The sequence below is a fragment of the Haliotis rufescens genome, unplaced genomic scaffold, assembly GCF_023055435.1.
Source record: "Haliotis rufescens isolate VD_foot unplaced genomic scaffold, xgHalRufe1.0.p SCAF_1, whole genome shotgun sequence".
Lineage (NCBI taxonomy): Eukaryota > Metazoa > Mollusca > Gastropoda > Lepetellida > Haliotidae > Haliotis > Haliotis rufescens.
The window spans coordinates 63,097,504-63,125,318 of NW_025963779.1; the positions used below are offsets into that span (position 1 = coordinate 63,097,504).

At 41.1% G+C, this 27,815-nt stretch overlaps 1 protein-coding gene across 1 annotated transcript; it reads right to left on the minus strand.

Annotated features, from left to right (window-relative positions):
- Nucleotides 1-106: 106 nt before the first annotated feature.
- LOC124112563 (28S ribosomal protein S27, mitochondrial-like) lies at nt 107-26,980 on the minus strand. Its single transcript, XM_048399247.1, has 10 exons — nt 26,904-26,980; nt 24,827-24,916; nt 23,815-23,885; nt 13,708-13,772; nt 12,373-12,487; nt 11,482-11,560; nt 11,017-11,165; nt 9,760-10,011; nt 5,864-6,013; nt 107-2,160 (listed from the first exon to the last, which is right to left on the minus strand). Exons 1-10 carry the CDS (start codon nt 26,974-26,976, stop codon nt 1,771-1,773), a joined length of 1,434 nt encoding a protein of 477 aa, XP_048255204.1. The 5' UTR covers nt 26,977-26,980; the 3' UTR covers nt 107-1,770.
- Between the last annotated feature and the right edge of the window lie 835 nt (nt 26,981-27,815).

Consider the following 27,815-nt stretch of genomic DNA (forward strand, 5'->3'; position numbering starts at 1 on the left):
CATATTCTGATATGGTCTCTGTATTGAGCGAGTGCTTGGTTGTGAATTTGGGATTCATTATTTATGTATGACAAATTACCTTGTAATATATAACGAAAACAACATATGTGCTTTATATTTTTACTTTTTTTCAATATTGCTATTTTGGGCTGTATAAACAGACACATTTATCAGCTCTTTTGGTCATTATGATCTGACAACAGTAACATGAATCAGTTACTTTATTTTCATAATACATCACTCTTCAAAAATCAAACAGTCTAAAACATATCCATGAACATAATCTACATGAACATCACCATGTTCGTCAGTACAATCAGCACTAATATGCCAGCTGCAGTACCAAACATCCATGAAACAATGATCTTCTAACAATACTTGTATTCATTGATGTATTCCTCACACATTCTTCAATGTATTCTTTACATACTTGTATTACTTTGTGACTCTTTTATCACACACATAAAATCAGTAATTTTACAGTGATCTAATCAGATGTTACCATAGTAACCTTTGCCTAACATTTGAAAAAACGTGCTCATAACATCAGATGACAATGGGCTTTTTGTGCCTTCTCACAATGGTACAATTTCATTAAAATCAGATCTTAGTTCTCGCTATCGCTAAACAAAGATCTGAGGACATCCCATTATGGGTCACGTCAGAACAACCTTTCATCCAACCAATCAAAGCGTCGCTTACCAGATCATGAAAGTGACAGTCGGAATGTGTTTTCTGATCATGCAAACTCGAAAAAGGTTAACACGGGGTTTTCCGAACGACAGTTACGGCCCGTACGTCTGATTCTGTCAAAATTATCGTCTTTCTCTCGCTTCCGTGGGAGAAACATTTGAACGTAAGAGGCGCTGCACAGTCTGTCAATCTCAGCCATATATTAGACATTCCGGAATGTTTGTTTCTTCATTTTTCAAAATTTTAATCGACAAATGTGTCAACATATTTTTCAAGCGTAGTCTGAAATGAAAGTCGCCAGGTTGAAACGAGTGCCGTAAAGCTCGAGAAAGCTGCTTTCTAATTGGCTGATGTCCATATCTTGTTAGTCATTTCAGTAGCCGGTCAAAGTTCACAAAACGGTCAGTCAGTTGTGAGTAGACTAATATAAACTCAGCAGTTGCAAATGTCACTGGCCATTCCGGCTGTTACTTTCCAGCTATGAACCCATGTCACTCTGTGTACCCATCTGTCATCGATTCCTATTCCACATGTCATGCATAGTCTACATATTGGTATCATGAGTCAGAATTACTGACACTACTTCTGAAATGACACCAATTACCAATCATTTGATTTCAGTGTTCAAAACTAAGCACAAATCCAAGGAGTCCCTAACACCCTAATGTTGATGTCCAAAGATGCTTGGGGTTTCCAGATAAAGATACTACAGTGAGAAAAACAGGGGGCACCCAGGACCCACTTACTTTCAAACTGTGACCAGCCCTAGAAATTCTTTATTTCTCTGGTCTTCAGAGTTTGTAGCTAGTCCAGATTGATCAAGACCAAACGTTTACTATGTTTACATTTTCTGTCAGGTTTATTCAGTTCCAATTTGTAGGAAATTGAAGCATTGAGAACTGCTTCAGAATTATAGCCCTCAAATGCTACAAATCATTGAAGACTACCATCATAGGATGTTTTCTTTTCCTCAGCACAATTTAGTAGTTCCGGGCTAGCAGATGAGCATGGATTTCAAAGGCTGCCGACATGTCCGTTATGCAAACACCATCAACCCATTCTAGGCTGCACTTCAGTCTATATATGGTGGCGATATTTCCTCCGTTTGATTCTCTTCTCCCTCAGTGTTTCGTCATCATCCACAATGGGAGGCTTTATTTCTGGTGCACGTGACTTCGCCAGGATGATCTGATCTCGCAACTCAAAGTAACGCAGCAATTCCTCCTTCTCCTGAAGCTCCTTCAGCTGCTGCTTGATCTCCTCCTCCCGCTGCTGCTTCATGTACTGCTTCATCTGTGCCTCCACCAACTCACTCCGCTCCTTCTCCCACCTCTCCAACATCGCCCTCTGGGCAGTCATGTCGGCAGCTTCATGTGTTGGGAGTTCCGACACTGCTAGAGACTCTACCACAGGCAGCATACTGTCCTCCACAGTCTGGTTGTTCCTTCGCAGCTTGAGGGCAATCTCCTGAATAAATAGACCAAAAAGTATTACAACTCTCACACCAGTCACCCTGGAAAGATTTAAATATTTTCTTAAATTGTAAGGGTACCCTACTTACAAGGACCCCATGAGGATTCTGGGTCAGAAAGGTCCCCAGCAGCCCATGCTAGCTGTAACAGCCGACTAAAATGGGGATCAGATAGTTATAATGTGTGATCAGAGACACGTGGATAAACAACATCACAATGTTCCACTCTGATGTTGTTTGGGGATACAAACCTTATTTTATTTAGGATGCAACCATAGCATAATGCGGACAATCTGGGAAATTTACCTGAACTTGTTGGAATTACGTCAGCGTGCTTTGTTGTTTTAAAGTAAAGGTAATTTAAATTTCATGATTTCTAACTTAATCGGAATGTTACAGGTGAGGTGAGGTGAGGTGAGGTGAGGTGAGGTGAGGTGAGGTGAGGTGAGGTGAAATGGGGTTTAATATCAAGTTCACGATTGTTTTGCGATGCAAGTGTGTGTGTCTGCTTGTACCAGTCTGGACTAATGCAGATTTTTATAGTGTTAGCCCACCATGCCGCAGTTTAACATGAATACGCACTCAGACCCAGAATACTGACTCCCAGCCAACCAGTCCTTGTTTTAGCCCCTTAATGCCAAGCACCACAACAAGTTCCATCTTGAAATGTCTTTTGGTATGACGCACCCGGGGATCGAACCCCTGACCTTCCGCTCTCCGGGCAGACACTCTACCACTAGACCACGGAGTCAGTCGTCATGTTAAACGAACCCCGCATGACAAACACTTATAATTCCTATGAATGGTTTGAATCCCTGATTTGCCCTGGTCATTATTCTTGGATTGTCGACCCAGGCTTTCCTTGCGACACTCATCCATTTGCATAAATTCATATGATTCTAAAGCAATTATTCACAACAATGATACACATCAATCAATATAGTCAAAATATATTTCCATTTTGAATATAGTGCAAGTTTAACTAAGTTTAATTGATAAGAATGCAACTGCAATATCATAAGCATGATATGCATTGTTTATTGTTTCTCGTATCTTGAGGAGTGTTAAAACCACTAGAATCATTACATGGGAAGATTTAACAGATTTACCCAAATAGGCTAATTTTCTTGGAAGCTTTATCATGAAATATATTTTCTAATTTCAGTCTATTTCCCTGAAAATCAAATACTCTGCTACTTTGTGACAGTTAATTTGATACAATAATACATATATTTCGCACAAAATACCAGATAATATACCACAATGTACATATTCCTGGTCCTGGTCGACATGGTACATCTGTTTCCCCGTCTCCAGATGTGAGATCCCAGATTGTGACAGTTTTAGCAGATAGTTTAAAAGATATGAAATCAACAAGGAAATCGTAAGCATATAACAAGGCACATACAAACAGGATATTTACAAAGTCGTATTGTAATTTTAATATGAGTTTCAAAGATCAGTGAAAAAGAATTTTCAGTTCGACCTTGCTTCAAGATCTGTTTCCCTGTTTTCATTTTCATATGCTCTTGACCTTATCCTAGAAAAAGTATGACTACAAATATTTAATCATTTTGCATTGTGTCTGCTTTTTATTTGTCCTTGTAATTTTCACTAGCTTTGGGATATTTAAAGTCATCCACACTGCAGTCTGAAATAATTCATAACAATACGGCATGAGACACCCTCTCACCCGATTTCACCTCACCTCACCTCACCTCACCTCACCTCACCTCACCTCTACAGTTACGCAGTTCACAAATATAGCCAGACAAGATATTTTAGCTGAACATTTTTCTTTTCTAAGGTTACGCGGGACCACCTCCATGGTCTAGTGGTAGAGCGTCCACCAGAGAGCATAAGGTTGGGGTTCAATCCCCGGCTGCGTCATACCCATAGACGTCAAAAGATGGTACTTGTTGTTACCCTGCTTAAGGCTTGCTTAGTATACGTAAGGGGTGCCCTTTTTATTTTAGAACACAAGGTTGCTGTGCTAAATGCTTTCATTACCTGTTTGAGTGAAGTACTAAGGTGTAAAAAACTGCTTGATCATATACAGCACCATATTTTCTTTCAAGGCTGTTGTCAGTAATTCCATAATTCAGATCGACAACCCACTTAAAACACTGGACTCACTCACTGGACTTCACTCAGTATATTTGATGATAACATGGACTTCACTTTTTTTTTAGTCATGGTAGAATGGAAATATTATAGATTTAACCATATCAAATTTAACATTTGAAACTAAATTCAAGTTAGTACTGGTAAATCTACAGCTATCCAAGCACTACATTTAAAATAGTATCCCTAAACCAACATATCAGAAACTTTAATCACCTCTGAGAGTGGAAGGACCGAGGTTCGATCCCCGGCCACATCATACCAAAAGATGTTAAAAGATGGTACTTGTTGTTACCCTGTCTGGCGCTCGGCATTGAGGGGCTAAAACAAGGACTGGTCGGCTCATAGTCAGTATACTGTGTTTGAGTGGGGTATTCAAGTTAAACCGCGGGATGGTATCTGAGGGTAATCCTTCCCTAGGGGTCACCTATGAAAGTACTGTCCTGGCCATTGTTGAGCAGAATGTGCACACCTGACACACCATATCTGTTTTCCACACTATTTTACAACTATAGCTTCACTAAACGCATGCTCTGGTTCTTGCACAGATGCAAGCCCTAAGTTTGTGAAACTCACAATAACGATAGATCTATTTACAACATCTGCTCAAACACTGGCTCTAAAGATGGGACATGCCACCACGGGTGTCCTTTCAAGTCACATGACAACTTCACTTGCAAGCTATACAACTCCTTTTTTTATTTGAATAATTTCTCCATAAAACATAGAACGAGTCTCATAATAAGTTGCGTAGACAGATGCTCATGAAGTCAATCAATGGATTGGCTGATCTAGACTTGAATATTTACAGACCGCCATCATAAGCTGGAATATTGTTGAGTGTGGCGTTAAACAACAAATGAAGAAACTAAAAAACCAAGTCTATTGACACCAGTTTGAGTGATTCTTAGGTTATATTTTACACCATGTCAGCATAATGTACAAGGACAGCTTGTTTTGACACAGGTTCGAAATGTGTGTCAGTTGGTAGAACACATGTGCATTGGCAAGGTGCTGCCCCAAGATGAGAATCAGGTCAAGTCAGGGATTGAAGGCCACGACCAACTGGTTCCTGCACAGCCAAGGGACGCAACTCTGCACAGAGGTATACATCACCCTTCCACTAATTACTATTTTTCCATAATGGAAGAAGGTAATTTCACCTGAATGGCACACATTTGCTTCAGAAGAGAGATATTTCATTGTCTGTTTGTTGTTAAATGCTGCACTCAGCAATATTCCAGCTATATGACAGCGGTCTGTAAAGAATCGAGCCTGGACCAGACAATCCAGTGTTTGACATCATTAGCATCCATCTGTACAATTAGGATCGATGACGTGCATCAACAAATTTAGCCAACCTGACCACCCGATCCCGTCAGTCACCTCTTACGACAAGCATGGATTGCTGAAGATCAGTTCTAACCCAGATCTTCATGAGGGGGTATTTCATTGACAGATATTGACAACCATAAACCTCATGCCCACATCTCCAGAACATGGGGCTTCTTCTTCCCTGGCTGGCATCACTTGCTTGGTGTTAAAAACAGTATAGACACTGACATGTTATCTCACCTCAAATCTTTGAGTCACCTCTTCCTTGCCATCAGGAGTGAGCCGCAACTTAAACACCTCGTCATCGATTGTCCGCAGACCAAAATCCTTCTCCTCCAAGTTCGGGTCACGTGTTTCTGCATTCTTAATGCTCTCGTCAAATATCTTCAACTGAAAGACATAATGTTATTTCATGAGATGCTGTCAGTCACTGCCATCATCGTGCATGACACTAGACTGTGTTACAGGAATGCAACAAGAAGGGCTTGGACGGGTAACTCTGGTACTTGGGTACTCGGGTCGTGGGTGTCATGAGTAGGGCCCGGGTACCCACAGGACTACCCAGACCCTTGGTGAATCACGTGATATATTGTTTAATGACAAAAACTCACTGTAGCTCAGTGGTTACACTACAAGTCGCTAATGTTCACATTTCTTTCTGACGATGCACACATTCCTTTTGACTTGTATATGTCTGGGTAAGCTTTATTTAACTTCAGTGTACGAATGATTTGATCGTTCAATACATGTATGTAAATTAATTTGGACAGGGCTGCAGTAATCAGGTATTTTGTTCCCAACTCTTGAGACCTACAGTGTATCCAGGTAGGGTAGAGTAATAGGAGGCCTGGTACCCGGGTAGTAAATTTGGACTTGTCCCAGCCCTAGCAACAAGCATGACATACTGGGGACCTATTCTGATCTAGATTCCACACAAGGCACAGATGAATTGATATCATAGTGGGACAAAAAAACACTTTTCATTTGATATTCATAAATTAATAAATCCATAAAAGGAGGTATGGGTGCTTCCCCTAGCCATGCAAGGATCTCCAACAATAATGATACAATTTGTATTCGATTAATTCTATTCCGATCAGTCACTGAAAGTTAATCCTGATTTCCATGTTACTTCACTGATACTGAACAGTCTCCCAGAAATGATGGCAGTCTCCACTTTGTACATGTTGTACCCTTTAAAGAATAAACTCATGTGGAACTAAAGTTGTGTATGTGTACCTAGAGAACACCAGCAGGAAACAATAGGCCGTTTATGATAGGTTCAAATACCAGATTTGCCCTAATTATGATTCCGTTGACAAATTGCTGACATAACTATAATCCATGGTTTCAACAATGTGATAACAGCCCATATCTATGTACCTTTAAGCCTTCGTCACCCAAGATCTTATCTTAACTTGTATTCCATTACAATCCATTTGGACAGTAACCAGTTTGTAAAACCCCAAAGTCAGCTGGTCGGACTGACATCATTGTGTGACTGAGTTGGATAAGATGAAACTTTTGATTGCCTCATCACACATGATCTTATACAGTCAAGTCTCGTTAATCCGACAATCGGCTTTATCCGACACTAATGATGGGAACCGATTATATCGGTGCTATTTAGACCCGTCTCTCACTCCGACACAGCTAATTCGCAACGAAATACTGAAATCACTCATTAATCAGTCTCGTTAATCCGATACAGTCATCAGCAGACTCCGTGGTCATCTGCCCGCGAGTACACAGCCCCGTGTTTTGATGCGAGACGAGTCGGCAAGTAGCTGTATATTTCAACGGCTGCAGAGATAAACTTGCTTAACAATAAACAATTACTGCTTTAAATATACAAAACAGGATTAATCACATGCCTAGATTACCTCAATCTCATTAAAATCGGATACAAGTTCTCGCTTCTGCTGAGGACATCCCATTACAGGTCACATCAGAACGTCCTTTCACGAACTTTGACCGACCAATGAAATTACTAACAGGATGTCGACATTAGCCACTCAGAAAGCAGCTTTCTTAAGCATTGCGGCACCAGTTTCAAATTAGCGACTTCCATTCCAGACTATGCTTTAAAAATCAGTCATACAGTCCGTAACAGTAGTTTTGTGTTAAACTTTAGTGGTTGTAGAAAAAGTGTTGATTAGAAAACAAATTCTGCTGACAATGTAACACAACAATATGAATATTTCATTTTTCATTTTCCTACGTGTTCGTATCGTTCTCTAACGTGTAGATGTCCGATTTTCGATCACGAACGTTGATACTACCTAATTTTGTTTATCCGACATACTCGGTAATCCGACATAATCATATGCAACCAACAATGTCGGATTAACGGGACTTGACTGTATGCACTTTGAGTTGTCATACTGAGACTGAGTTCCGGAGGGTAGGCAAGAAGGTAGAGCTTAACGCCACACAAATACACTTCAAACAACATAAGTCTTTAGGACTTTTGAAATCATCATGACAGATTCAGGAGTAACAGGGTGTAGTTTGTGTACACCCTGCAACCATTCAGCTTGTACAATCCTGTACACCCCACTGCAGACAAATGTCATAACATGCAGTCTTATAACTGAAAGTCTTATCAAAACCTGGATGGTTCCGCTTCTTTCTAAAAGACACTGGTGTGAGCCCAGGATAGACACAAGACACTTTAACATCAAACACCAAATTCACTGTATCAAGATATGATAATGGGTTTTTGTGGATAAGTCATTAAAACCTATGTATTGTATATCACTTCACTTGCATAATGAAAAAATATCCCCAAAACAAGCAATACCAAGACTGAAAAAAAACCCAGATCATTTTGTTGATGGATATCTAAAAGTTAATGTGCAAACAAATACATCAGGGCCCACTTACACAAAGCTATCTTAGCTCTAAGAGGATCGTAACTACCATACTGTACATAGGCTTACGATAGTCTTAGTGCTAAGATCGCTTTGTGCAAGTGGGCCCATGGGCTCGAAATAAGGGACTTGATTGAACTTCACCAGATGCATGTTGACATGAAAACATAGTTGAACCAGACAAAGCCAGGTTGCACCCGGGTCCCATAAATTTATCCAAGCAGGCCAGTCTGCTGCCAGTGTCTCATACATTAATGATGCATTGCTGTGAAATGCAATAGGAACATGTATACATACTCCTGCCCAACAGTTTGATTACGTCAAGCCCATGAAAGCATGAAAAATTACACACAGTACAAGGTGAGTGAAATAGTATCGTAAATAAAGCATGCAGGTATTGAGTGTGTTAAATATCAATTTGTGTGGACAAGAAAAGGTTGGACACAAATTTGAAATTTTTGGCATGTAGACAAATATAAGGGTGCACTTTTCAATAATAGGCTGCATTGGTGCATGTTATACATATATAGCTAAACCGAGCCCTGAACATACATATTGTGTCCATAGACACACTGTCAAGAAGCACATGACCAGACTATAGGCTGTGTTGGCAGAGGGTCAGTTGCAGGTAATAGCCACCCCATATTGTTGTCAAAAACATTAGACAGACAGTACGAGCCCACATTCGTATTCTACAGTAAAAATTGTACCACGTATTTAACATTCACATGCCTCTAGTGACCATGGTGACAATGTCACTTTGTTTCATCATGTTCTATTGTATTATTAACTATTAGCTATCAGTAAACTCATCAGTAAGTTGTATTCAATATCTATATGACTATTGTCTTCTAGTGAGTGACACTTCTGTTCTATTGAACTATTTGCTATCAGTAAACTCATCAGTAAGTTGTATTCAATATCTATATGACTATTGTCTTCTAGTGAGTGACACTTCTGTTCTATTGAACTATGTGCTATCAGTAAACTCATCAGTAAGTTGTATTCAATATTGACATGACTATTGTCCACTAGAGACAGTGACACTTCTGTTCCATTGAACTGTTTTATCAGTAAACTCATCAGTAAGTTGTATTCAATATTGACATGACTATTGTCCACTAGAGACAGTGACACTTCTGTTCCATTGAACTATTTTATCAGTAAACTCATCAGTAAGTTGTATTCAATATTGACATGACTATTGTCCACTAGAGACAGTGACACTTCTGTTCTATTGAACTATTTTATCAGTAAACTCACAGCCTCTTCATGGATAGCATCCTTCTTGTTGGTGTTGGCAATTTCCTCAAGGAGATGCAAGCCCTTGTCAAACTTTTGGTACAAGCCCAGGCCCATCACCTTCAGGGAGCTACTGAGCCTGTCATTGTTCTGAACACAGCCACCAAGCATGTAGAGGGTCTTGCCAAGTAGAAAGCGCTCGTCCTTGATATCAAAGTGGTCATCATAGTAAGGAAATCTGATGACCTTGACCTTCACCCAATCTTCCTCCTCCTGTAACATAAAATGCTCAACAGTTATCTGGGTGTGAGGGTGAGGGTGTGGGTGTGGGTGTGGGTGTGGGTGTGGGTGAGGGCAAGGGTGAGGGTGAGGGTGAGGGTGAGGGTGAGGGTGAGGATGCGTGTGTGGGTGAGGGTGAGGGTGAGGGTGAGGGTGTGGGTCTGGGTGAGGGTGTGGGTGAGGGTGAGGGTGTGGGTGAGGGTGAGGGTGTGGGTGTGGGTGTGGGTGAGGGTGAGGGTGTGGGTGAGGGTGTGGGTGAGGGTGAGGGTGTGGGTGAGGGTGTGGGTGAGGGTGTGGGTGAGGGTGTGGGTGTGGGTGAGGGTGTGGGTGAAGGTGAGGGTGAGGATGCGTGTGTGGGTGAGGGTGAGGGTGAGGGTGAGGGTGTGGGTCTGGGTGAGGGTGTGGGTGTGGGTGAGGGTGAGGGTGTGGGTGAGGGTGAGGGTGTGGGTGTGGGTGTGGGTGTGGGTGAGGGTGTGGGTGAGGGTGAGGGTGTGGGTGAGGGTGAGGGTGAGGGTGAGGGTGTGGGTGAGGGTGAGGGTGAGGGTGTGGGTGAGGGTGAGGGTGAGGGTGTGGGTGAGGGTGTGGGTGAGGGTGAGGGTGTGGGTGAGTTGAGGGTGTGGGTGTGGTGAGGGTGTGGGTGTGGGTGAGGGTGTGGGTAAGGGTGTGGTAAGGGTGTGGGAGTGGGTGTGGGTGTGGCTGTGGGTGAGGGTGAGGGTGTGGGTGAGGGTGAGGGTGTGGTGAGGGTGTGGATGAGGGTGTGGGTGAGGTTGTGGGTGAGGGTGAGGGTGAGGGTGTGGTGAGGGTGAGGGTGTGGGTGAGGGTGAGGGTGTGGTGAGGGTGAGGGTGTGGTGAGGGTGAGGGTGTGGGATGAGGGTGAAGGTGAGGGTGAGAGTGAGGGTATATTACTAAACAAACAGGACACGAGAATTGGGGAAGGCAGATATTCCAGACACTAGTCTGTCAAGCTGACTGAGTTATCTCCCTTAGACCATGACCCACCTCAGGATTGTCAGGTGTTGGTTGCAGTGCTAGGTCAGCCATGTTAGAGGTGAGCAGGTGCTTGACGGCTGCCAGGAGCGACAGTCTGAAGGAGATGGGGTGGCTGAAGTCCTCCTGCAGCATCACCTCGTATGACACCCTTGCCGCATCTGATCACACAACATTAACACATTTCATCTGATGTACATTTCAGTGATTAGCGAGTGAATAAGAGATTCAGAATTATACATCTTATCAACAATATCTCAGTCATACAGTGTTTATTAATAACTAGAAGATATTCTATACTGACTGACATCTGACATGTCACATAAGGCATCAGTAAGTGCGAAGCAAAGACATTATCTGATGTCCACAATATATTCTTTGTATTCCATATCAATTCTGATGCAAAGGATCCAAACATTTCCCCGAAGACGATGTTGCTGGCATGTTTGTATATGTGATGATCTATATGGGGCGTACCTGCATAATTGTCTCCCTTGATGAAGTGATCCATGAGGATGTTTGTGGCGTAGCTGTCAGGGAAAATACCATAGTCCCTCTGGAATCAAGCAAAGGAGGTTTGTGTCATCAGCTAAATAAGGCTCCTGAGGACATGAGAAATGACCTCAGATACTTATTATTGTTTGTTGTTTAACATTGCACTCATAGGTCATGTAGGTGAGGTGAGGTGAAATGGGGTTCAACGTTGTGTTCACATGTGTGTTTGTGTGTGTGGGTGTCGGAGGCTGCTTGTACCAGTCCGGACTGATGCTGATTTATAGTGCTGGTCCACTGAGATACTATGCCTCAGTTTAACATGAATACCCCACTCAGACACAGTATACTGACTCAAAGCCGACAAATCTCTGTTTTAGCTACTAAATGCTGAGTGCCTGGGTGAGTGCCAGGGTGAGTGAGTGCCAGGGTGAGTGAGTGAGTGAGTGAGTTTGGTTTACGCCGCCTTTAGCAATATTCCAGCAATATCACGGCGGGGGACACCAGAAATGGGCTTCACACATTGTACCCATGTCGGGATTCGAACCCGGGTCTTCGGCGTGACGAGTGAACGCTTTAACCACTAGGCTACCCAACCGCCCCGAGTGAGAGTGAGAGTGAGAGTGAGAGAGAGAGAGAGGGTAGTCCTAAAAAATACTTCAGTTGTATGTATCTTTATGTGGAGAAAAGCCCAAAGTGACACAGTTCATAGACAATGACCTACTAGCCTGGCATCATGCTGACGTACCAAGAATCATGCTTGGAATATAAACCAACCACCAGCATATCCTGGTGTTGCTAAGGGATACAGCTCTGCAGTGAATTCAGATCACAGGTCTTGATGTATCCCATTCTCCTATAAAGTCATGTAGTTACCCTATTTCTCATCATGTCCAGGAGTCTGTCCGTCAGCCCGAGATCGATGTACGCACGGACGATGGCATGGACTATTGAGTCTCTGACTGGGATGGCATCCTCACTATTTCGAAATCTGTAGTGAAAAAATCCATGAATTTTCAATTACAAGAGCAACAAGTTAATAGAGACACACAATGTCTAGATCTATGTACTTGACTTGAATATTATAGTTTCATATGTCATTATCACATACTGCTTCATGACCAGAATTATAGTATCATATGTCATTATCACATACTGCTTCATGACCAGGATTATATTATCATATGTCATTATCAGATACCGCTTCATGACCAGGATTATAGTATCACATGTCATTATCACATACTGCTTCATGACCAGGATTATAGCATCATATGTCATTATCACATTCCGCTTCATGACCAGAATTGTAGTATCACATGTCATTATCACATACTGCTTCATGACCAGGATTATATTATCATATGTCATTATCACATACCACTTCATGACCAGGATTATAGTATCATATGTCATTATCACATACTGCTTCATGACCAGGATTATAGTATCATATGTCATTATCACATACCGCTTCATGACCAGGATTATAGTATCATATGTCATTATCACAGGATTATTTAAGGAGACACCATCATGATTACTGAGGTCTTCAGAAATGTTAATCACCAAAACTGGACCACACCAACAAGTGGTTCATAGCTTTAACCTTAATGCCCACAATCACGGTATGGTACCAGCCATCACAACCTAGGTAGCAATCATCCAAACCCCATCTTTTAGCAAGTTTGTCAATCTAAACAACACAAGTAAGGTGATGTGTATAAAGTCATCAACGTATATAGGACACCAGCAAAGTGAGTGAGTGAGTATTGTTTTATAACTCATAGTAATATTCCAGCAATTTCACGGCAGGGGACACCAAAAAAGGGCTCCACACATTGTACCCATATGGGGAATCAAACCCTGGTCTTTGGCGTGGCAAGCAAATGCTTTAACCACTAGGCTACACCACCGCCTCCAAAAGTAAGGTGACAGATTACCTGCATATAAAGTCGTCAATGTACAGGACACAAGTGAGTGATTGAGTATGGTCTTACGCCGCTTTTAGCAATATGCAAGTAATATCACAGCTGGGGACACCAGAAATGGGCTTCATACATTGTACCCACGTTTGTAATCATACCCAGATCTTCAGGTGGGCAAGCAAATGCTTTTAACACTAGGCTACCCGACCGCCTCAAAGGACACAATTTAATTGAAAGGTTATGTAAAGGATACAGGTAGTAACAGTGTAAGGTGACAGGTTACCTGTGTATGAGGTCCTCCATGTAGTCGGCGTCCGAGACATCCATCTCGTGCATCTTGTTGACCAGCTGTACACACACAACAGTAGTTACAGCAACCAGAGTAGTTTACGGACATAGACACAACGATAGTTACAGCAACCAGAGTAGTTTACGGACATAGACACAACGGTAGTTACAGCAACCAGAGTAGTTTACGGACATAGACACAACGGTAGTTACAGCAACCAGAGTAGTTTACGGACATAGACACAACGGCAGTTACAGCAACCAGAGTAGTTTACGGACATAGACACAACGGTAGTTACAGCAACCAGAGTAGTTTACGGACATAGACACAACGGTAGTTACAGCAACCAGAGTAGTTTACGGACATAGACACAACGGTAGTAACAGCAACCAGAGTAGTTTACGGACAAAGAGTCAAAGACACAACACTAGTTATAGCAGCCAAACTATTGCAGTGTAGTTTACGCACATAGACACAACACTAGTTATAGCAGCCAAACTATTGCAGTGTACTTTACGCACATAGACACAACACTAGTTATAGCAGCCAAAGTATTGCAGTGTACTTTACGCACATAGACACAACACTAGTCATAGCAGCCAAAGTATTGCAGTGTACTTTATGGACATAGACACAACACTAGTTATAGCAGCCAAACTATTGCAGTGTAGTTTACGGACATAGACACAGCACTAGTTATAGCAGCCAAAGTACTGCAGTGTAGTTTACGGACATAGACACAACACTAGTTATAGCAGCCAAACTATTGCAGTGTAGTTTACGGACATAGACACAACACTAGTTATAGCAGCCAAACTATTGCAGTATAGTTTACGCACATAGACACAACACTAGTCATAGCAGCCAAAGTATTGCAGTGTACTTTATGGATATAGACACAACACTAGTTATAGCAGCCAAACTATTGCAGTGTACTTTACGGACATAGACACAACACTAGTTATAGCAGCCAAACTATTGCAGTGTAGTTTACGCACATAGACACAACACTAGTTATGGCAGCCAAAGTATTGCAGTGTAGTTTACGGACATAGACACAACACTTGTTATAGCAGCCAAACTATTGCAGTGTAGTTTACGGACATAGACACAGCACTAGTTATAGAAGCCAAACTATTGCAGTGTAGTTTACGCACATAGACACAACACTAGTTATAGCAGCCAAAGTACTGCAATGTAGTTTACGGACATAGACACAACACTAGTTATAGCAGCCAAACTATTGCAGTGTAGTTTACGGACATAGACACAACACTAGTTATAGCAGCCAAAGTATTGCAGTGTAGTTTACGGACATAGACACAACACTTGTTATAGCAGCCAAACTATTGCAGTGTAGTTTACGGACATAGACACAGCACTAGTTATAGCAGCCAAAGTATTGCAGTGTAGTTTACGGACATAGACACAGCACTAGTTATAGCAGCCAAACTATTGCAGTGTAGTTTACGGACATAGACACAACACTTGTTATAGCAGCCAAACTATTGCAGTGTAGTTTACGGACATAGACACAGCACTAGTTATAGCAGCCAAAGTATTGCAGTGTAGTTTACGGACATAGACACAGCACTAGTTATAGCAGCCAAAGTATTGCAGTGTAGTTTACGGACATAGACACAACACTTGTTATAGCAGCCAAACTATTGCAGTGTAGTTTACGGACATAGACACAGCACTAGTTATAGCAGCCAAACTATTGCAGTGTAGTTTACGCACATAGACACAACACTAGTTATAGCAGCCAAAGTACTGCAGTGTAGTTTACGGACATAGACACAACACTAGTTATAGCAGTCAAACTATTGCAGTGTAGTTTACGGACATAGACACAACACTAGTTATAGCAGCCAAACTATTGCAGTGTAGTTTACGCACATAGACACAACACTAGTTATAGCAGCCAAAGTATTGCAGTGTAGTTTACGGACATAGACACAACACTGGTTATAGCAGCCAAAGTATTGCAGTGTACTTTACGCACATAGACACAACACTAGTTATAGCAGCCAAACTATTGCAGTATAGTTTACGCACATAGACACAACACTAGTCATAGCAGCCAAAGTATTGCAGTGTAGTTTACGGACATAGACACAGCACTAGTTATAGCAGCCAAACTATTGCAGTGTAGTTTACGGACATAGACACAACACTAGTCATAGCAGCCAAAGTATTGCAGTGTAGTTTACGGACATAGACACAACACTAGTCATAGCAGCCAAAGTATTGCAGTGTAGTTTACGCACATAGACACAGCACTAGTTATAGCAGCCAAACTATTGCAGTGTAGTTTACGGACATAGACACAACACTTGTTATAGCAGCCAAACTATTGCAGTGTAGTTTACGGACATAGACACAGCACTAGTTATAGCAGCCAAAGTATTGCAGTGTAGTTTACGGACATAGACACAACACTTGTTATAGCAGCCAAACTATTGCAGTGTAGTTTACGGACATAGACACAGCACTAGTTATAGCAGCCAAACTATTGCAGTGTAGTTTACGCACATAGACACAACACTAGTTATAGCAGCCAAAGTATTGCAGTGTAGTTTACGGACATAGACACAACACTAGTTATAGCAGCCAAACTATTGCAGTGTAGTTTACGGACATAGACACAACACTAGTTATAGCAGCCAAAGTATTGCAGTGTAGTTTACGGACATAGACACAACACTGGTTATAGCAGCCAAAGTATTGCAGTGTAGTTTACGCACATAGACACAACACTAGTTATAGCAGCCAAACTATTGCAGTATAGTTTACGCACATAGACACAACACTAGTCATAGCAGCCAAAGTATTGCAGTGTACTTTATGGACATAGACACAACACTAGTTATAGCAGCCAAACTATTGCAGTGTAGTTTAAGGACAAAAACACAACACTAGTTATAGCAGCCAAAGTATTGCAGTGTAGTTTACGGACATAGGCACAACACTAGTTATAGCAGCCAAAGTATTGCAGTGTAGTTTAAGGACAAAGACACAACACTAGTTATAGCAGCCAAACTATTGCAGTGTAGTTTACGCACACAGACACAACACTAGTTATAGCAGCCAAACTATTGCAGTGTAGTTTACGCACACAGACACAACACTAGTTATAGCAGCCAAACTATTGCAGTGTTCTTTACGCACATAGACACAACACTAGTTATAGCAGCCAAACTATTGCAGTGTACTTTAAGGACAAAGACACAACACTAGTTATAGCAGCCAAACTATTGCAGTGTAGTTTACGCACACAGACACAACACTAGTTATAGCAGCCAAACTATTGCAGTGTTCTTTACGCACATAGACACAACACTAGTTATAGCAGCCAAACTATTGCAGTGTACTTTAAGGACAAAGACACAACACTAGTTATAGCAGCCAAACTATTGCAGTGTAGTTTACGCACACAGACACAACACTAGTTATAGCAGCCAAACTATTGCAGTGTAGTTTACGCACATAGACACAACACTAGTTATAGCAGCCAAACTATTGCAGTGTAGTTTACGGACATAGACACAACACTAGTTATAGCAGCCAAAGTATTGCAGTGTAGTTTACGCACACAGACACAACTCTTGTTATAGCAGCCAAAGTATTGCAGTGTAGTTTACGGACATAGACACAACACTAGTTATAGCAGCCAAACTATTGCAGTGTAGTTTACGCACACAGACACAACACTAGTTATAGCAGCCAAAGTATTGCAGTGTAGTTTACGGACATAGACACAACACTAGTTATAGCAGCCAAACTATTGCAGTGTAGTTTACGCACACAGACACAACACTAGTTATAGCAGTCAAAGTATTGCAGTGTACTTTACGGACATAGACACAACACTAGTTATAGCAGCCAAACTATTGCAGTGTAGTTTACGCACATAGACACAACACTAGTTATAGCAGTCAAACTATTGCAGTGTACTTTACGGACATAGACACAACACTAGTTATAGCAGTCAAACTATTGCAGTGTACTTTACAGACATAGACACAACACTAGTTAAAGCAGCCAAACTATTGCAGTGTACTTTACGGACATAGACACAACACTAGTTATAGCAGCCAAACTATTGCAGTGTACTTTATGGACATAGACGCAACACTAGTTATAGCAGCCACACTATTGCAGTGTAGTTTAGGCACATAGACACAACACTAGTTATAGCAGCCAAAGTATTGCAGTGTAGTTTACAGACATAGACACAACACTAGTTATAGCAGCCAAACTATTGCAGTGTACTTTACGCACATAGACACAACACTAGTTATAGCAGCCAAACTATTGCAGTGTAGTTTACGCACATAGACGCAACACTAGTTATAGCAGCCAAAGTATTGCAGTGTAGTTTACGGACATAGACACAACACTAGTTATAGCAGCCAAAGTATTGCAGTGTACTTTACGCACATAGACACAACACTAGTTATAGCAGCCAAACTATTGCAGTGTACTTTACGGACATAGACACAACACTAGTTATAGCAGCCAAACTATTGCAGTGTAGTTTACGCACATAGACACAACACTAGTTATAGCAGCCAAAGTATTGCAGTGTAGTTTACGGACATAGACACAACACTAGTTATAGCAGCCAAACTATTGCAGTGTAGTTTACGGACATAGACACAACACTAGTTATAGCAGCCAAACTATTGCAGTGTAGTTTACGCACATAGACACAACACTAGTTATAGCAGCCAAAGTACTGCAGTGTAGTTTACGGACATAGACACAACACTAGTTATAGCAGCCAAACTATTGCAGTGTAGTTTACGGACATAGACACAACACTAGTTATAGCAGCCAAACTATTGCAGTGTAGTTTACGCACATAGACACAACACTAGTTATAGCAGCCAAAGTATTGCAGTGTAGTTTACGGACATAGACACAACACTGGTTATAGCAGCCAAAGTATTGCAGTGTAGTTTACGCACATAGACACAACACTAGTTATAGCAGCCAAACTATTGCAGTATAGTTTACGCACATAGACACAACACTAGTCATAGCAGCCAAAGTATTGCAGTGTACTTTATGGACATAGACACAACACTAGTTATAGCAGCCAAACTATTGCAGTGTAGTTTATTGACGTAGACACAACACTAGTTATAGCAGCCAAACTATTGCAGTGTAGTTTACGGACATAGACATAACACTAGTTATAGCAGCCAAACTATTGCAGTGTAGTTTACGCACATAGACACAACACTAGTTATAGCAGCCAAAGTATTGCAGTGTACTTTACGCACATAGACACAACACTAGTTATAGCAGCCAAACTATTGCAGTGTAGTTTACAGACATAGACACAACACTAGTTATAGCAGCCAAAGTATTGCAGTGTAGTTTAAGGACAAAGACACAACACTAGTTATAGCAGCCAAACTATTGCAGTGTACTTTACGCACATAGACACAACACTAGTTATAGCAGCCAAACTATTGCAGTGTAGTTTACGGACATAGACACAACACTAGTTATAGCAGCCAAAGTATTGCAGTGTAGTTTAAGGACAAAGACACAACACTAGTTATAGCAGCCAAACTATTGCAGTGTACTTTAAGGACAAAGACACAACACTAGTTATAGCAGCCAAACTATTGCAGTGTAGTTTACGCACACAGACACAACACTAGTTATAGCAGTCAAAGTATTGCAGTGTAGTTTACGCACACAGACACAACACTAGTTATAGCAGCCAAACTATTGCAGTGTAGTTTACGCACACAGACACAACACTAGTTATAGCAGCCAAACTATTGCAGTGTTCTTTACGCACATAGACACAACACTAGTTATAGCAGCCAAACTATTGCAGTGTACTTTAAGGACAAAGACACAACACTAGTTATAGCAGCCAAACTATTGCAGTGTACTTTAAGGACAAAGACACAACACTAGTTATAGCAGCCAAACTATTGCTGTGTAGTTTACGCACACAGACACAACACTAGTTATAGCAGCCAAACTATTGCAGTGTAGTTTACGCACATAGACACAACACTAGTTATAGCAGCCAAACTATTGCAGTGTAGTTTACGGACATAGACACAACACTAGTTATAGCAGCCAAAGTATTGCAGTGTAGTTTACGCACACAGACACAACTCTTGTTATAGCAGCCAAAGTATTGCAGTGTAGTTTACGGACATAGACACAACACTAGTTATAGCAGCCAAACTATTGCAGTGTAGTTTACGCACACAGACACAACACTAGTTATAGCAGCCAAACTATTGCAGTGTAGTTTACGGACATAGACACAACACTAGTTATAGCAGCCAAACTATTGCAGTGTAGTTTACGCACACAGACACAACACTAGTTATAGCAGTCAAAGTATTGCAGTGTACTTTACGGACATAGACACAACACTAGTTATAGCAGCCAAACTATTGCAGTGTAGTTTACGCACATAGACACAACACTAGTTATAGCAGTCAAACTATTGCAGTGTACTTTACGGACATAGACACAACACTAGTTATAGCAGTCAAACTATTGCAGTGTACTTTACAGACATAGACACAACACTAGTTAAAGCAGCCAAACTATTGCAGTGTACTTTACGGACATAGACACAACACTAGTTATAGCAGCCAAACTATTGCAGTGTACTTTATGGACATAGACGCAACACTAGTTATAGCAGCCACACTATTGCAGTGTAGTTTACGCACATAGACACAACACTAGTTATAGCAGCCAAACTATTGCAGTGTAGTTTACAGACATAGACACAACACTAGTTATAGCAGCCAAACTATTGCAGTGTACTTTACGCACATAGACACAACACTAGTTATAGCAGCCAAACTATTGCAGTGTAGTTTACGCACATAGACGCAACACTAGTTATAGCAGCCAAAGTATTGCAGTGTAGTTTACGGACATAGACACAACACTAGTTATAGCAGCCAAAGTATTGCAGTGTACTTTACGCACATAGACACAACACTAGTTATAGCAGCCAAACTATTGCAGTGTACTTTACGGACATAGACACAACACTAGTTATAGCAGGCAAACTATTGCAGTGTAGTTTACGCACATAGACACAACACTAGTTATAGCAGCCAAAGTATTGCAGTGTAGTTTACGGACATAGACACAACACTAGTTATAGCAGCCAAAGTATTGCAGTGTAGTTTACGGACATAGACACAACACTAGTTATAGCAGCCAAACTATTGCAGTGTAGTTTACGCACACAGACACAACACTAGTTATAGCAGCCAAAGTATTGCAGTGTAGTTTACGGACATAGACACAACACTAGTTATAGCAGCCAAAGTATTGCAGTGAAGTTTACGCACACAGACACAACACTAGTTATAGCAGTCAAACTATTGCAGTGTACTTTACGGACATAGACACAACACTAGTTATAGCAGCCAAACTATTGCAGTGTAGTTTACGCACATAGACACAACACTAGTTATAGCAGGCAAACTATTGCAGTGTACTTTACGGACATAGACACAACACAAGTTATAGCAGTCAAACTATTGCAGAGTAGTTTACAGACATAGACACAACACTAGTTATAGCAGCCAAACTATTGCAGTGTACTTTACGGACATAGACACAACACTAGTTATAGCAGCCAAACTATTGCAGTGTAGTTTACGCACATAGACACAACACTAGTTATAGTAGCCAAAGTATTGCAGTGTAGTTTACGGACATAGACACAACACTAGTTATAGCAGCCAAACTATTGCAGTGTAGTTTACGCACATAGACACAACACTAGTTATAGCAGCCAAAGTATTGCAGAATAGTTTACGCACATAGACACAACACAAGTCATAGCAGCCAAAGTATTGCAGTGTACTTTACGGACATAGACCCAACACTAGTTATAGCAGCCAAACTATTGCAGTGTAGTTTACGCACATAGACACAACACTAGTTATAGCAGCCAAAGTATTGCAGTGTAGTTTACGCACATAGACACAACACAAGTCATAGCAGCCAAAGTATTGCAGTGTACTTTACGGACATAGACACAACACTAGTTATAGCAGCCAAACTATTGCAGTGTAGTTTACGCACATAGACACAACACTAGTTATAGCAGCCAAACTATTGCAGTGTAGTTTACGGACATAGACACAACACTGGTTATAGCAGCCAAACTATTGAAGTGTAGTTTACGGACATAGACACAACACTAGTTATAGCAGCCAAACTATTGCAGTGTAGTTTACGCACATAGACACAACACTGGTTATAGCAGCCAAACTATTGCAGTCTAGTTTACGCACATAGCCACAACACTAGTTATAGCAGCCAAAGTATTGCAGTGTAGTTTACGGACATAGACACAGCACTAGTTATAGCAGCCAAAGTATTGCAGTGTAGTTTACGGACATAGACACAACACTAGTTATAGCAGCCAAACTATTGCAGTGTAGTTTACGGACATAGACACAACACTAGTTATAGCAGCCAAACTATTGCAGTGTAGTTAACGGACATAGACACAACACTAGTTATAGCAGCCAAACTATTGCAGTGTAGTTTACGGACATAGACACAACACTGGTTATAGCAGCCAAACTATTGCAGTGTAGTTTACGGACAGACACAACACTGGTTATAGCAGCCAAACTATTGCAGTGTAGTTTACGGACATAGACACAACACTGGTTATAGCAGCCAAACTATTGCAGTGTAGTTTACGGACATAGACACAACACTAGTTATAGCAGCCAAACTATTGCAGTGTAATTTACGCACATAGACACAACACTAGTTATAGCAGCCAAAGTATTGCAGTGTAGTTTACGCACATAGACACAACACTAGTTATAGCAGCCAAAGTATTGCAGTGTAGTTTACGGACATAGACACAACACTAGTTATAGCAGCCAAACTATTGCAGTGTACTTTACGGACAGACACAACACTGGTTATAGCAGCCAAACTATTGCAGTGTAGTTTACGGACATAGACACAACACTGGTTATAGCAGCCAAACTATTGCAGTGTAGTTTACGGACATAGACACAACACTAGTTATAGCAGCCAAACTATTGCAGTGTAATTTACGCACATAGACACAACACTAGTTATAGCAGCCAAAGTATTGCAGTGTAGTTTACGCACATAGACACAACACTAGTTATAGCAGCCAAAGTATTGCAGTGTAGTTTACGGACATAGACACAACACTAGTTATAGCAGCCAAACTATTGCAGTGTAGTTTACGCATATAGACACAACACTAGTTATAGCAGCCAAAGTATTGCAGTGTAGTTTACGCACATAGACACAACACTAGTTATAGCAGCCAAAGTATTGCAGTGTACTTTACGCACATAGACACAACACTAGTTATAGCAGCCAAACTATTGCAGTGTAGTTTACGCACATAGACACAACACTAGTTATAGCAGCCAAAGTATTGCAGTGTACTTTACGCACATAGACATACAACCCAAAGTGACACAGGTCCTCATCATCTACTACTTTTGTGAACCCCAAGAGCATGGATATGACAGTGACAAACCTATAAAATAATCAGGGTCAACCGGTATATGAACCAATGATCATAGGTTTCTGACAAGCCCAAGGGACACAACTCTTGAGTATGGAATTGCTGCATAAGAGACAACAAGGCCACCAGTGCCCCTTATTTTGAAAACAGGACAAAGTCATTGATATTGCCCACCCTGTTACATAGGTTTGCTTGTTAATTAACACAGCACTAAGCAATATTCCAGATTTATTACCTAGGAGGGCAAACATATCTTGATTCATAAATATCATATGTGCCCGAGGGTCACATCATGTCACGAGACAATAGTGTATTGTATTGTATCATTTGAATCTGATTGGGACGCTGACTTGGTTGATCCATGTTATCGTATGCCAATTGCGTGGATCAATGCTCATGATGTCAATCACTGAACTGTATGTCCAGACTCGATTATTTACAGACCGCCCTCATCTAGCTGGAATATTGCTGAGTGTGGCGTTAAACAATAAACTAACAAACAAACTACAATCATGTCTAGTTTACCAACAGTGTACATGATGAGGAACACTTACAATATCAACATCAATCACACTGGCTCTTTTCTGTTTCTCAAACCGGTCACGCAACTGGACAGCAAATTCATCTGTAACAAAAATACAAATGTAGGAAGAACCAAGCTCAAGCTAGAGAATTTAGCATCACATTAAACATATTAAACATGGGATTGAGTGGAGAATATTGCCTGATGCTGAATCAATTATATCACATAAATCTGAAGCACATGGGAGTGTGTGCTGCAATGTGATTGGTTAAAAATCATGTGAGAGGGAGAGGGAGAGGGAGTGGGAGAGGGATTGGGAGTGTGTGTGTGTGGGGGGGGGGGGGGGGGGGGGGGGGAAGAGGGAGAAGGAGAAGGTGGAGAGGGAGAAGGAGAGGGAGAAGGAGAGGGAGAGGGAGAGGGAGAAGGAGAGGGAGAGGGAGAGGGAGAAGGAGAAGGAGAGGGAGAGGGAGAGGGAGAGGGAGTGGGAGAGGGATTGGGAGTGGGGCGGGAGAGGGAGAAGGAGAAGGTGGAGAGGGAGTGGGAGTGGGGGGGTTGGGGGGGAAGAGGGAGAAGGAGAAGGTGGAGAGGGAGTGGGAGTGGGGGGGTTGGGGGGGAAGAGGGAGAAGGAGAAGGTGGAGAGGGAGAGGGAGAGGGAGTGAAGTCACTTTGCCGATATGGTAAGCAACGCTCTGATTTGTGACCTGTCTTCAGATCTTTGTTTAGCAGTAGCGAGAGCCAAGATCTGATCTTAAGGAGAATGACATCTGAAAAACATGCCATTTGGCTACAGCAGTGACATCATCTACTGTGTCATGACATCATCGCATTCCAGGGTGATGTTGTGTCTCTCTTTCAACTGCAAGAGTTCACATAGAGAGACAGTACTTCAGAAAGTAATTTGCAGGTGTTATTGAGGATTCAATGCCCGGAAATTCCTAAGTGATTCTGTATCCACAAACTAGGTGAGGTGAGGTGAAATTGGGTTTAACGTCGCGTCCAAGATTATTGCACTTATATAGCGACGTGCACAAACTAGGACTTACTTAATGAAACATTTGAAAGAATAGGGGACTGTAATCGCTTTTGCCAGGCATCTTGACAACTGTATGCTTCTGACAGTAGGTGTCTGCGAGCTGAAATATAAGTAGGAACATACTGAAACATCAAAGCACAATTGGGGCTTTGTAGCCCACCTGACCTAAAATATAAAGGGTACTTACAACATGCACAAGGGTTAATTTTCCTTAAAGAGTAATAACACTGCATTGAACATATTGAACAGTATTTCAGCCTGTCAAGGCGATTACACCTAATGAAAGATCAAATAAGGAATAGAATTCGCAAACATATTGGATGATCGACCCGAAGACAATATTAATAAATAAGTTAATTTTTTGTGGCCGACACGTACACACTACAATCATCAATTTTAGGAAGGGTCCATCTCTCTGGTTTGTGACTTATTTCGGACTAATTCAGACTTAATTTCTCTCAATCATGAATATATTTTGATTGGATGTTGTTTTAGTCTTGTGTCATTTAAAGCTGATTTACAACAATTCTTATCATGATCATGCTTCAGACTGTTAAAAACAAACTCAACTTTCTCCCATGAAAAATAACATTGTCACGAGATGTGTTCTGTTTTAAAGGTATGCAGGCTTATAGTGTCAAGTAAAAAAATAACTGGTTTTGCAGCTGCAGCTGAAAACATATCTGGTCTACATACAAAATCCCCCACACATCCCAGAACATCATATGGTCAGTCCCTTAACCTGTGGTAATAGGTGTTTATCATAACAATAGTGATTGGGGATATTAGGTGTGAAACCGTGACTATACAGTCAAGTCTCGTTAATCCGACACTCGTTAATCCGACACTCGGCTTTATCCGACACAAATGATGGGAACCGATTGATTCAGTGCTATTTAGTCCTGTTAATCCGACATTCTCGCACTCCGACTCCGACACACCTAATTTGCAACGAATTGCCGAAATCACTCATTAATCAGTCTCGTTAATCCGACACAGTGATCAGCGTACTCCGTGGTCATCTGACCGCGAGTACACAACCCCGTGTTTTGACACGCACTGGCTGCAGAGATTAACTTAACAATTAACAGGAAAAGCTATTCAAACCTGTCGACACGACCAATGTGAAATGTCACTTTTTGCCACCAAATACAACAGCGCACATTCAACACTGAAAGACTATTTTAAGTAGATGAAGCAAGTTGTCAAGACAGTAGCACTTGCATTTACACGAGGAAACGTGTGTCGTTGATGTGATTAATTCAGTGAGTAATGTCTCTATCGTTATGTATAAATGGGAAAATTATTATTATTTTTGCACATTCATTAATTATAAATTAAGGAATGAATGAATAAACAACATAACAATATTAATATTTCGTTTTTAATGATTTTATTGCAAGGTACACACGGTTATTATCTATCGTGAAGACGTCTGACTTTCGATCACAAATCACTTAATTTCGTTAATCCGACATACTCGTTAATCGGACACAATCATGTGCAACCAACGATGTCGGATTAACGAGACTTGACTGTATATTCTTCTTGGTAAGAGTGGTGATCGAGTGTGGTTGGGATCATTCCGACATTTTACCAAGAAATTCAATTCTTAATGTTTTCAATTTGTCTTTCTAAGAAGTATTTGTTTTAAGGCTGTCAGTGCAGGTTACAAAATGAGACTTTGAGCAGCGTGGAGGATCGAACTGACAATGACAGCTTGAAGCTAATGAGTTAATTAAGTCATTGTTAATTGGCAAACAGTTTAATTTGCCGGGTGACCGCATTTTAGTTTCACAAGACCTCAGTCACTATCAGAAATAATTCGTTCTCGTTTACCAAGTGATCGTAAACTGCCACAATGAAATACAACGGGTAAACATCTTGGTATATTAATGGGGATTCAGAAAGACGACCTTGGCTGGGCACTGACAGCCACAGCTGCACAGACACAGCACCGGCGATGCAAACAAACATACTTGCCTGCCAACAACAAGCAAAGATACCAATAATGCATGCTTCTCACAGACAAATTAATGTAATGTAATTTACAGTAATGTAGTGTAAAAATCAAAAACATATTGCACCTGAAAATGAAATTCCTCTACTGAAAACTTTGATGTTTCTCGACACCCATGCCCTGCACATGGAAGTCGCCATTTTTATTACAAAGGGAGCTAATTTGAAACTTACCTCCCCTTCACCACATTTGTCGAAAGTGGGCGTGACTCCTTCTTCGTTATTGTTTCTATAAGGCAGCAATCTCATTAAAATCAGATCTGAGTTCTCGCTGCCGCTAAACAAAGCGAAAGCGAGAACTAAGATCTGATTTTAATTAGATTGATTAGGCAGTAACCAAGGGGTTGGTGCACTGGCAATATACATCGATGTTCTGAGATATATTTGATTTTAAGGAACAAGGAAATAAGATCAACGAAGACCAAAAACTGTCTTCAGTTATTTATTATCATTTATTTATAAGTTCATGCATGTACATATGTATTTTGTTCCCACAATGCACAGCTTCTTTTATTAGAAGTGAGTGAGTGAGTTGGGTATGACGCCGCTTTGAACAGTATTCAAATTATATCACAGTAAAATCAGGGTTAAATCCTAAATCACTCACTCACTCTACATTCTACTCCGGTCTTCTCACACATCAATCTGACACACCGAGATATAACTGAAATACTGGTAAAATCGGCATTGACCTAACTTACTCACTCACTCACTCTACATTCTACTCCGGTCTTCTCACACATCAAACTGACACACCGAGATATAACTGAAATACGGGTAAATTCGGTGTTAACCTAACTCACTCACTCACTCTACATTCTACTCCGGTCTTCTCACACATCAAGCTGACACACCGAGATATAACTGAAATACTGGTAAAATCGGCATTGACCTAACTTACTCACTCACTCACTCTACATTCTACTCCGGTCTTCTCACACATCAAACTGACACACCGAGATATAACTGAAATACTGGTA

What these genes read in the sequence shown, in the direction of transcription:
- LOC124112563 (XM_048399247.1), bottom strand. Translation starts at nt 26,976, where the DNA reads ATGGCGACTTCCATGTGCAGGGCATGGGTGTCGAGAAACATCAAAGTT. An exon ending in TCTTTCAAATGTTTCATTAA is followed by an intron (nt 23,886 to 24,826) that starts GTAAGTCCTAGT and finishes TTTTTGTTACAG; the next exon opens with ATGAATTTGCTGTCCAGTTG. An exon ending in ATGCTATCCATGAAGAGGCT is followed by an intron (nt 6,014 to 9,759) that starts GTGAGTTTACTG and finishes TATGTCTTTCAG; the next exon opens with TTGAAGATATTTGACGAGAG.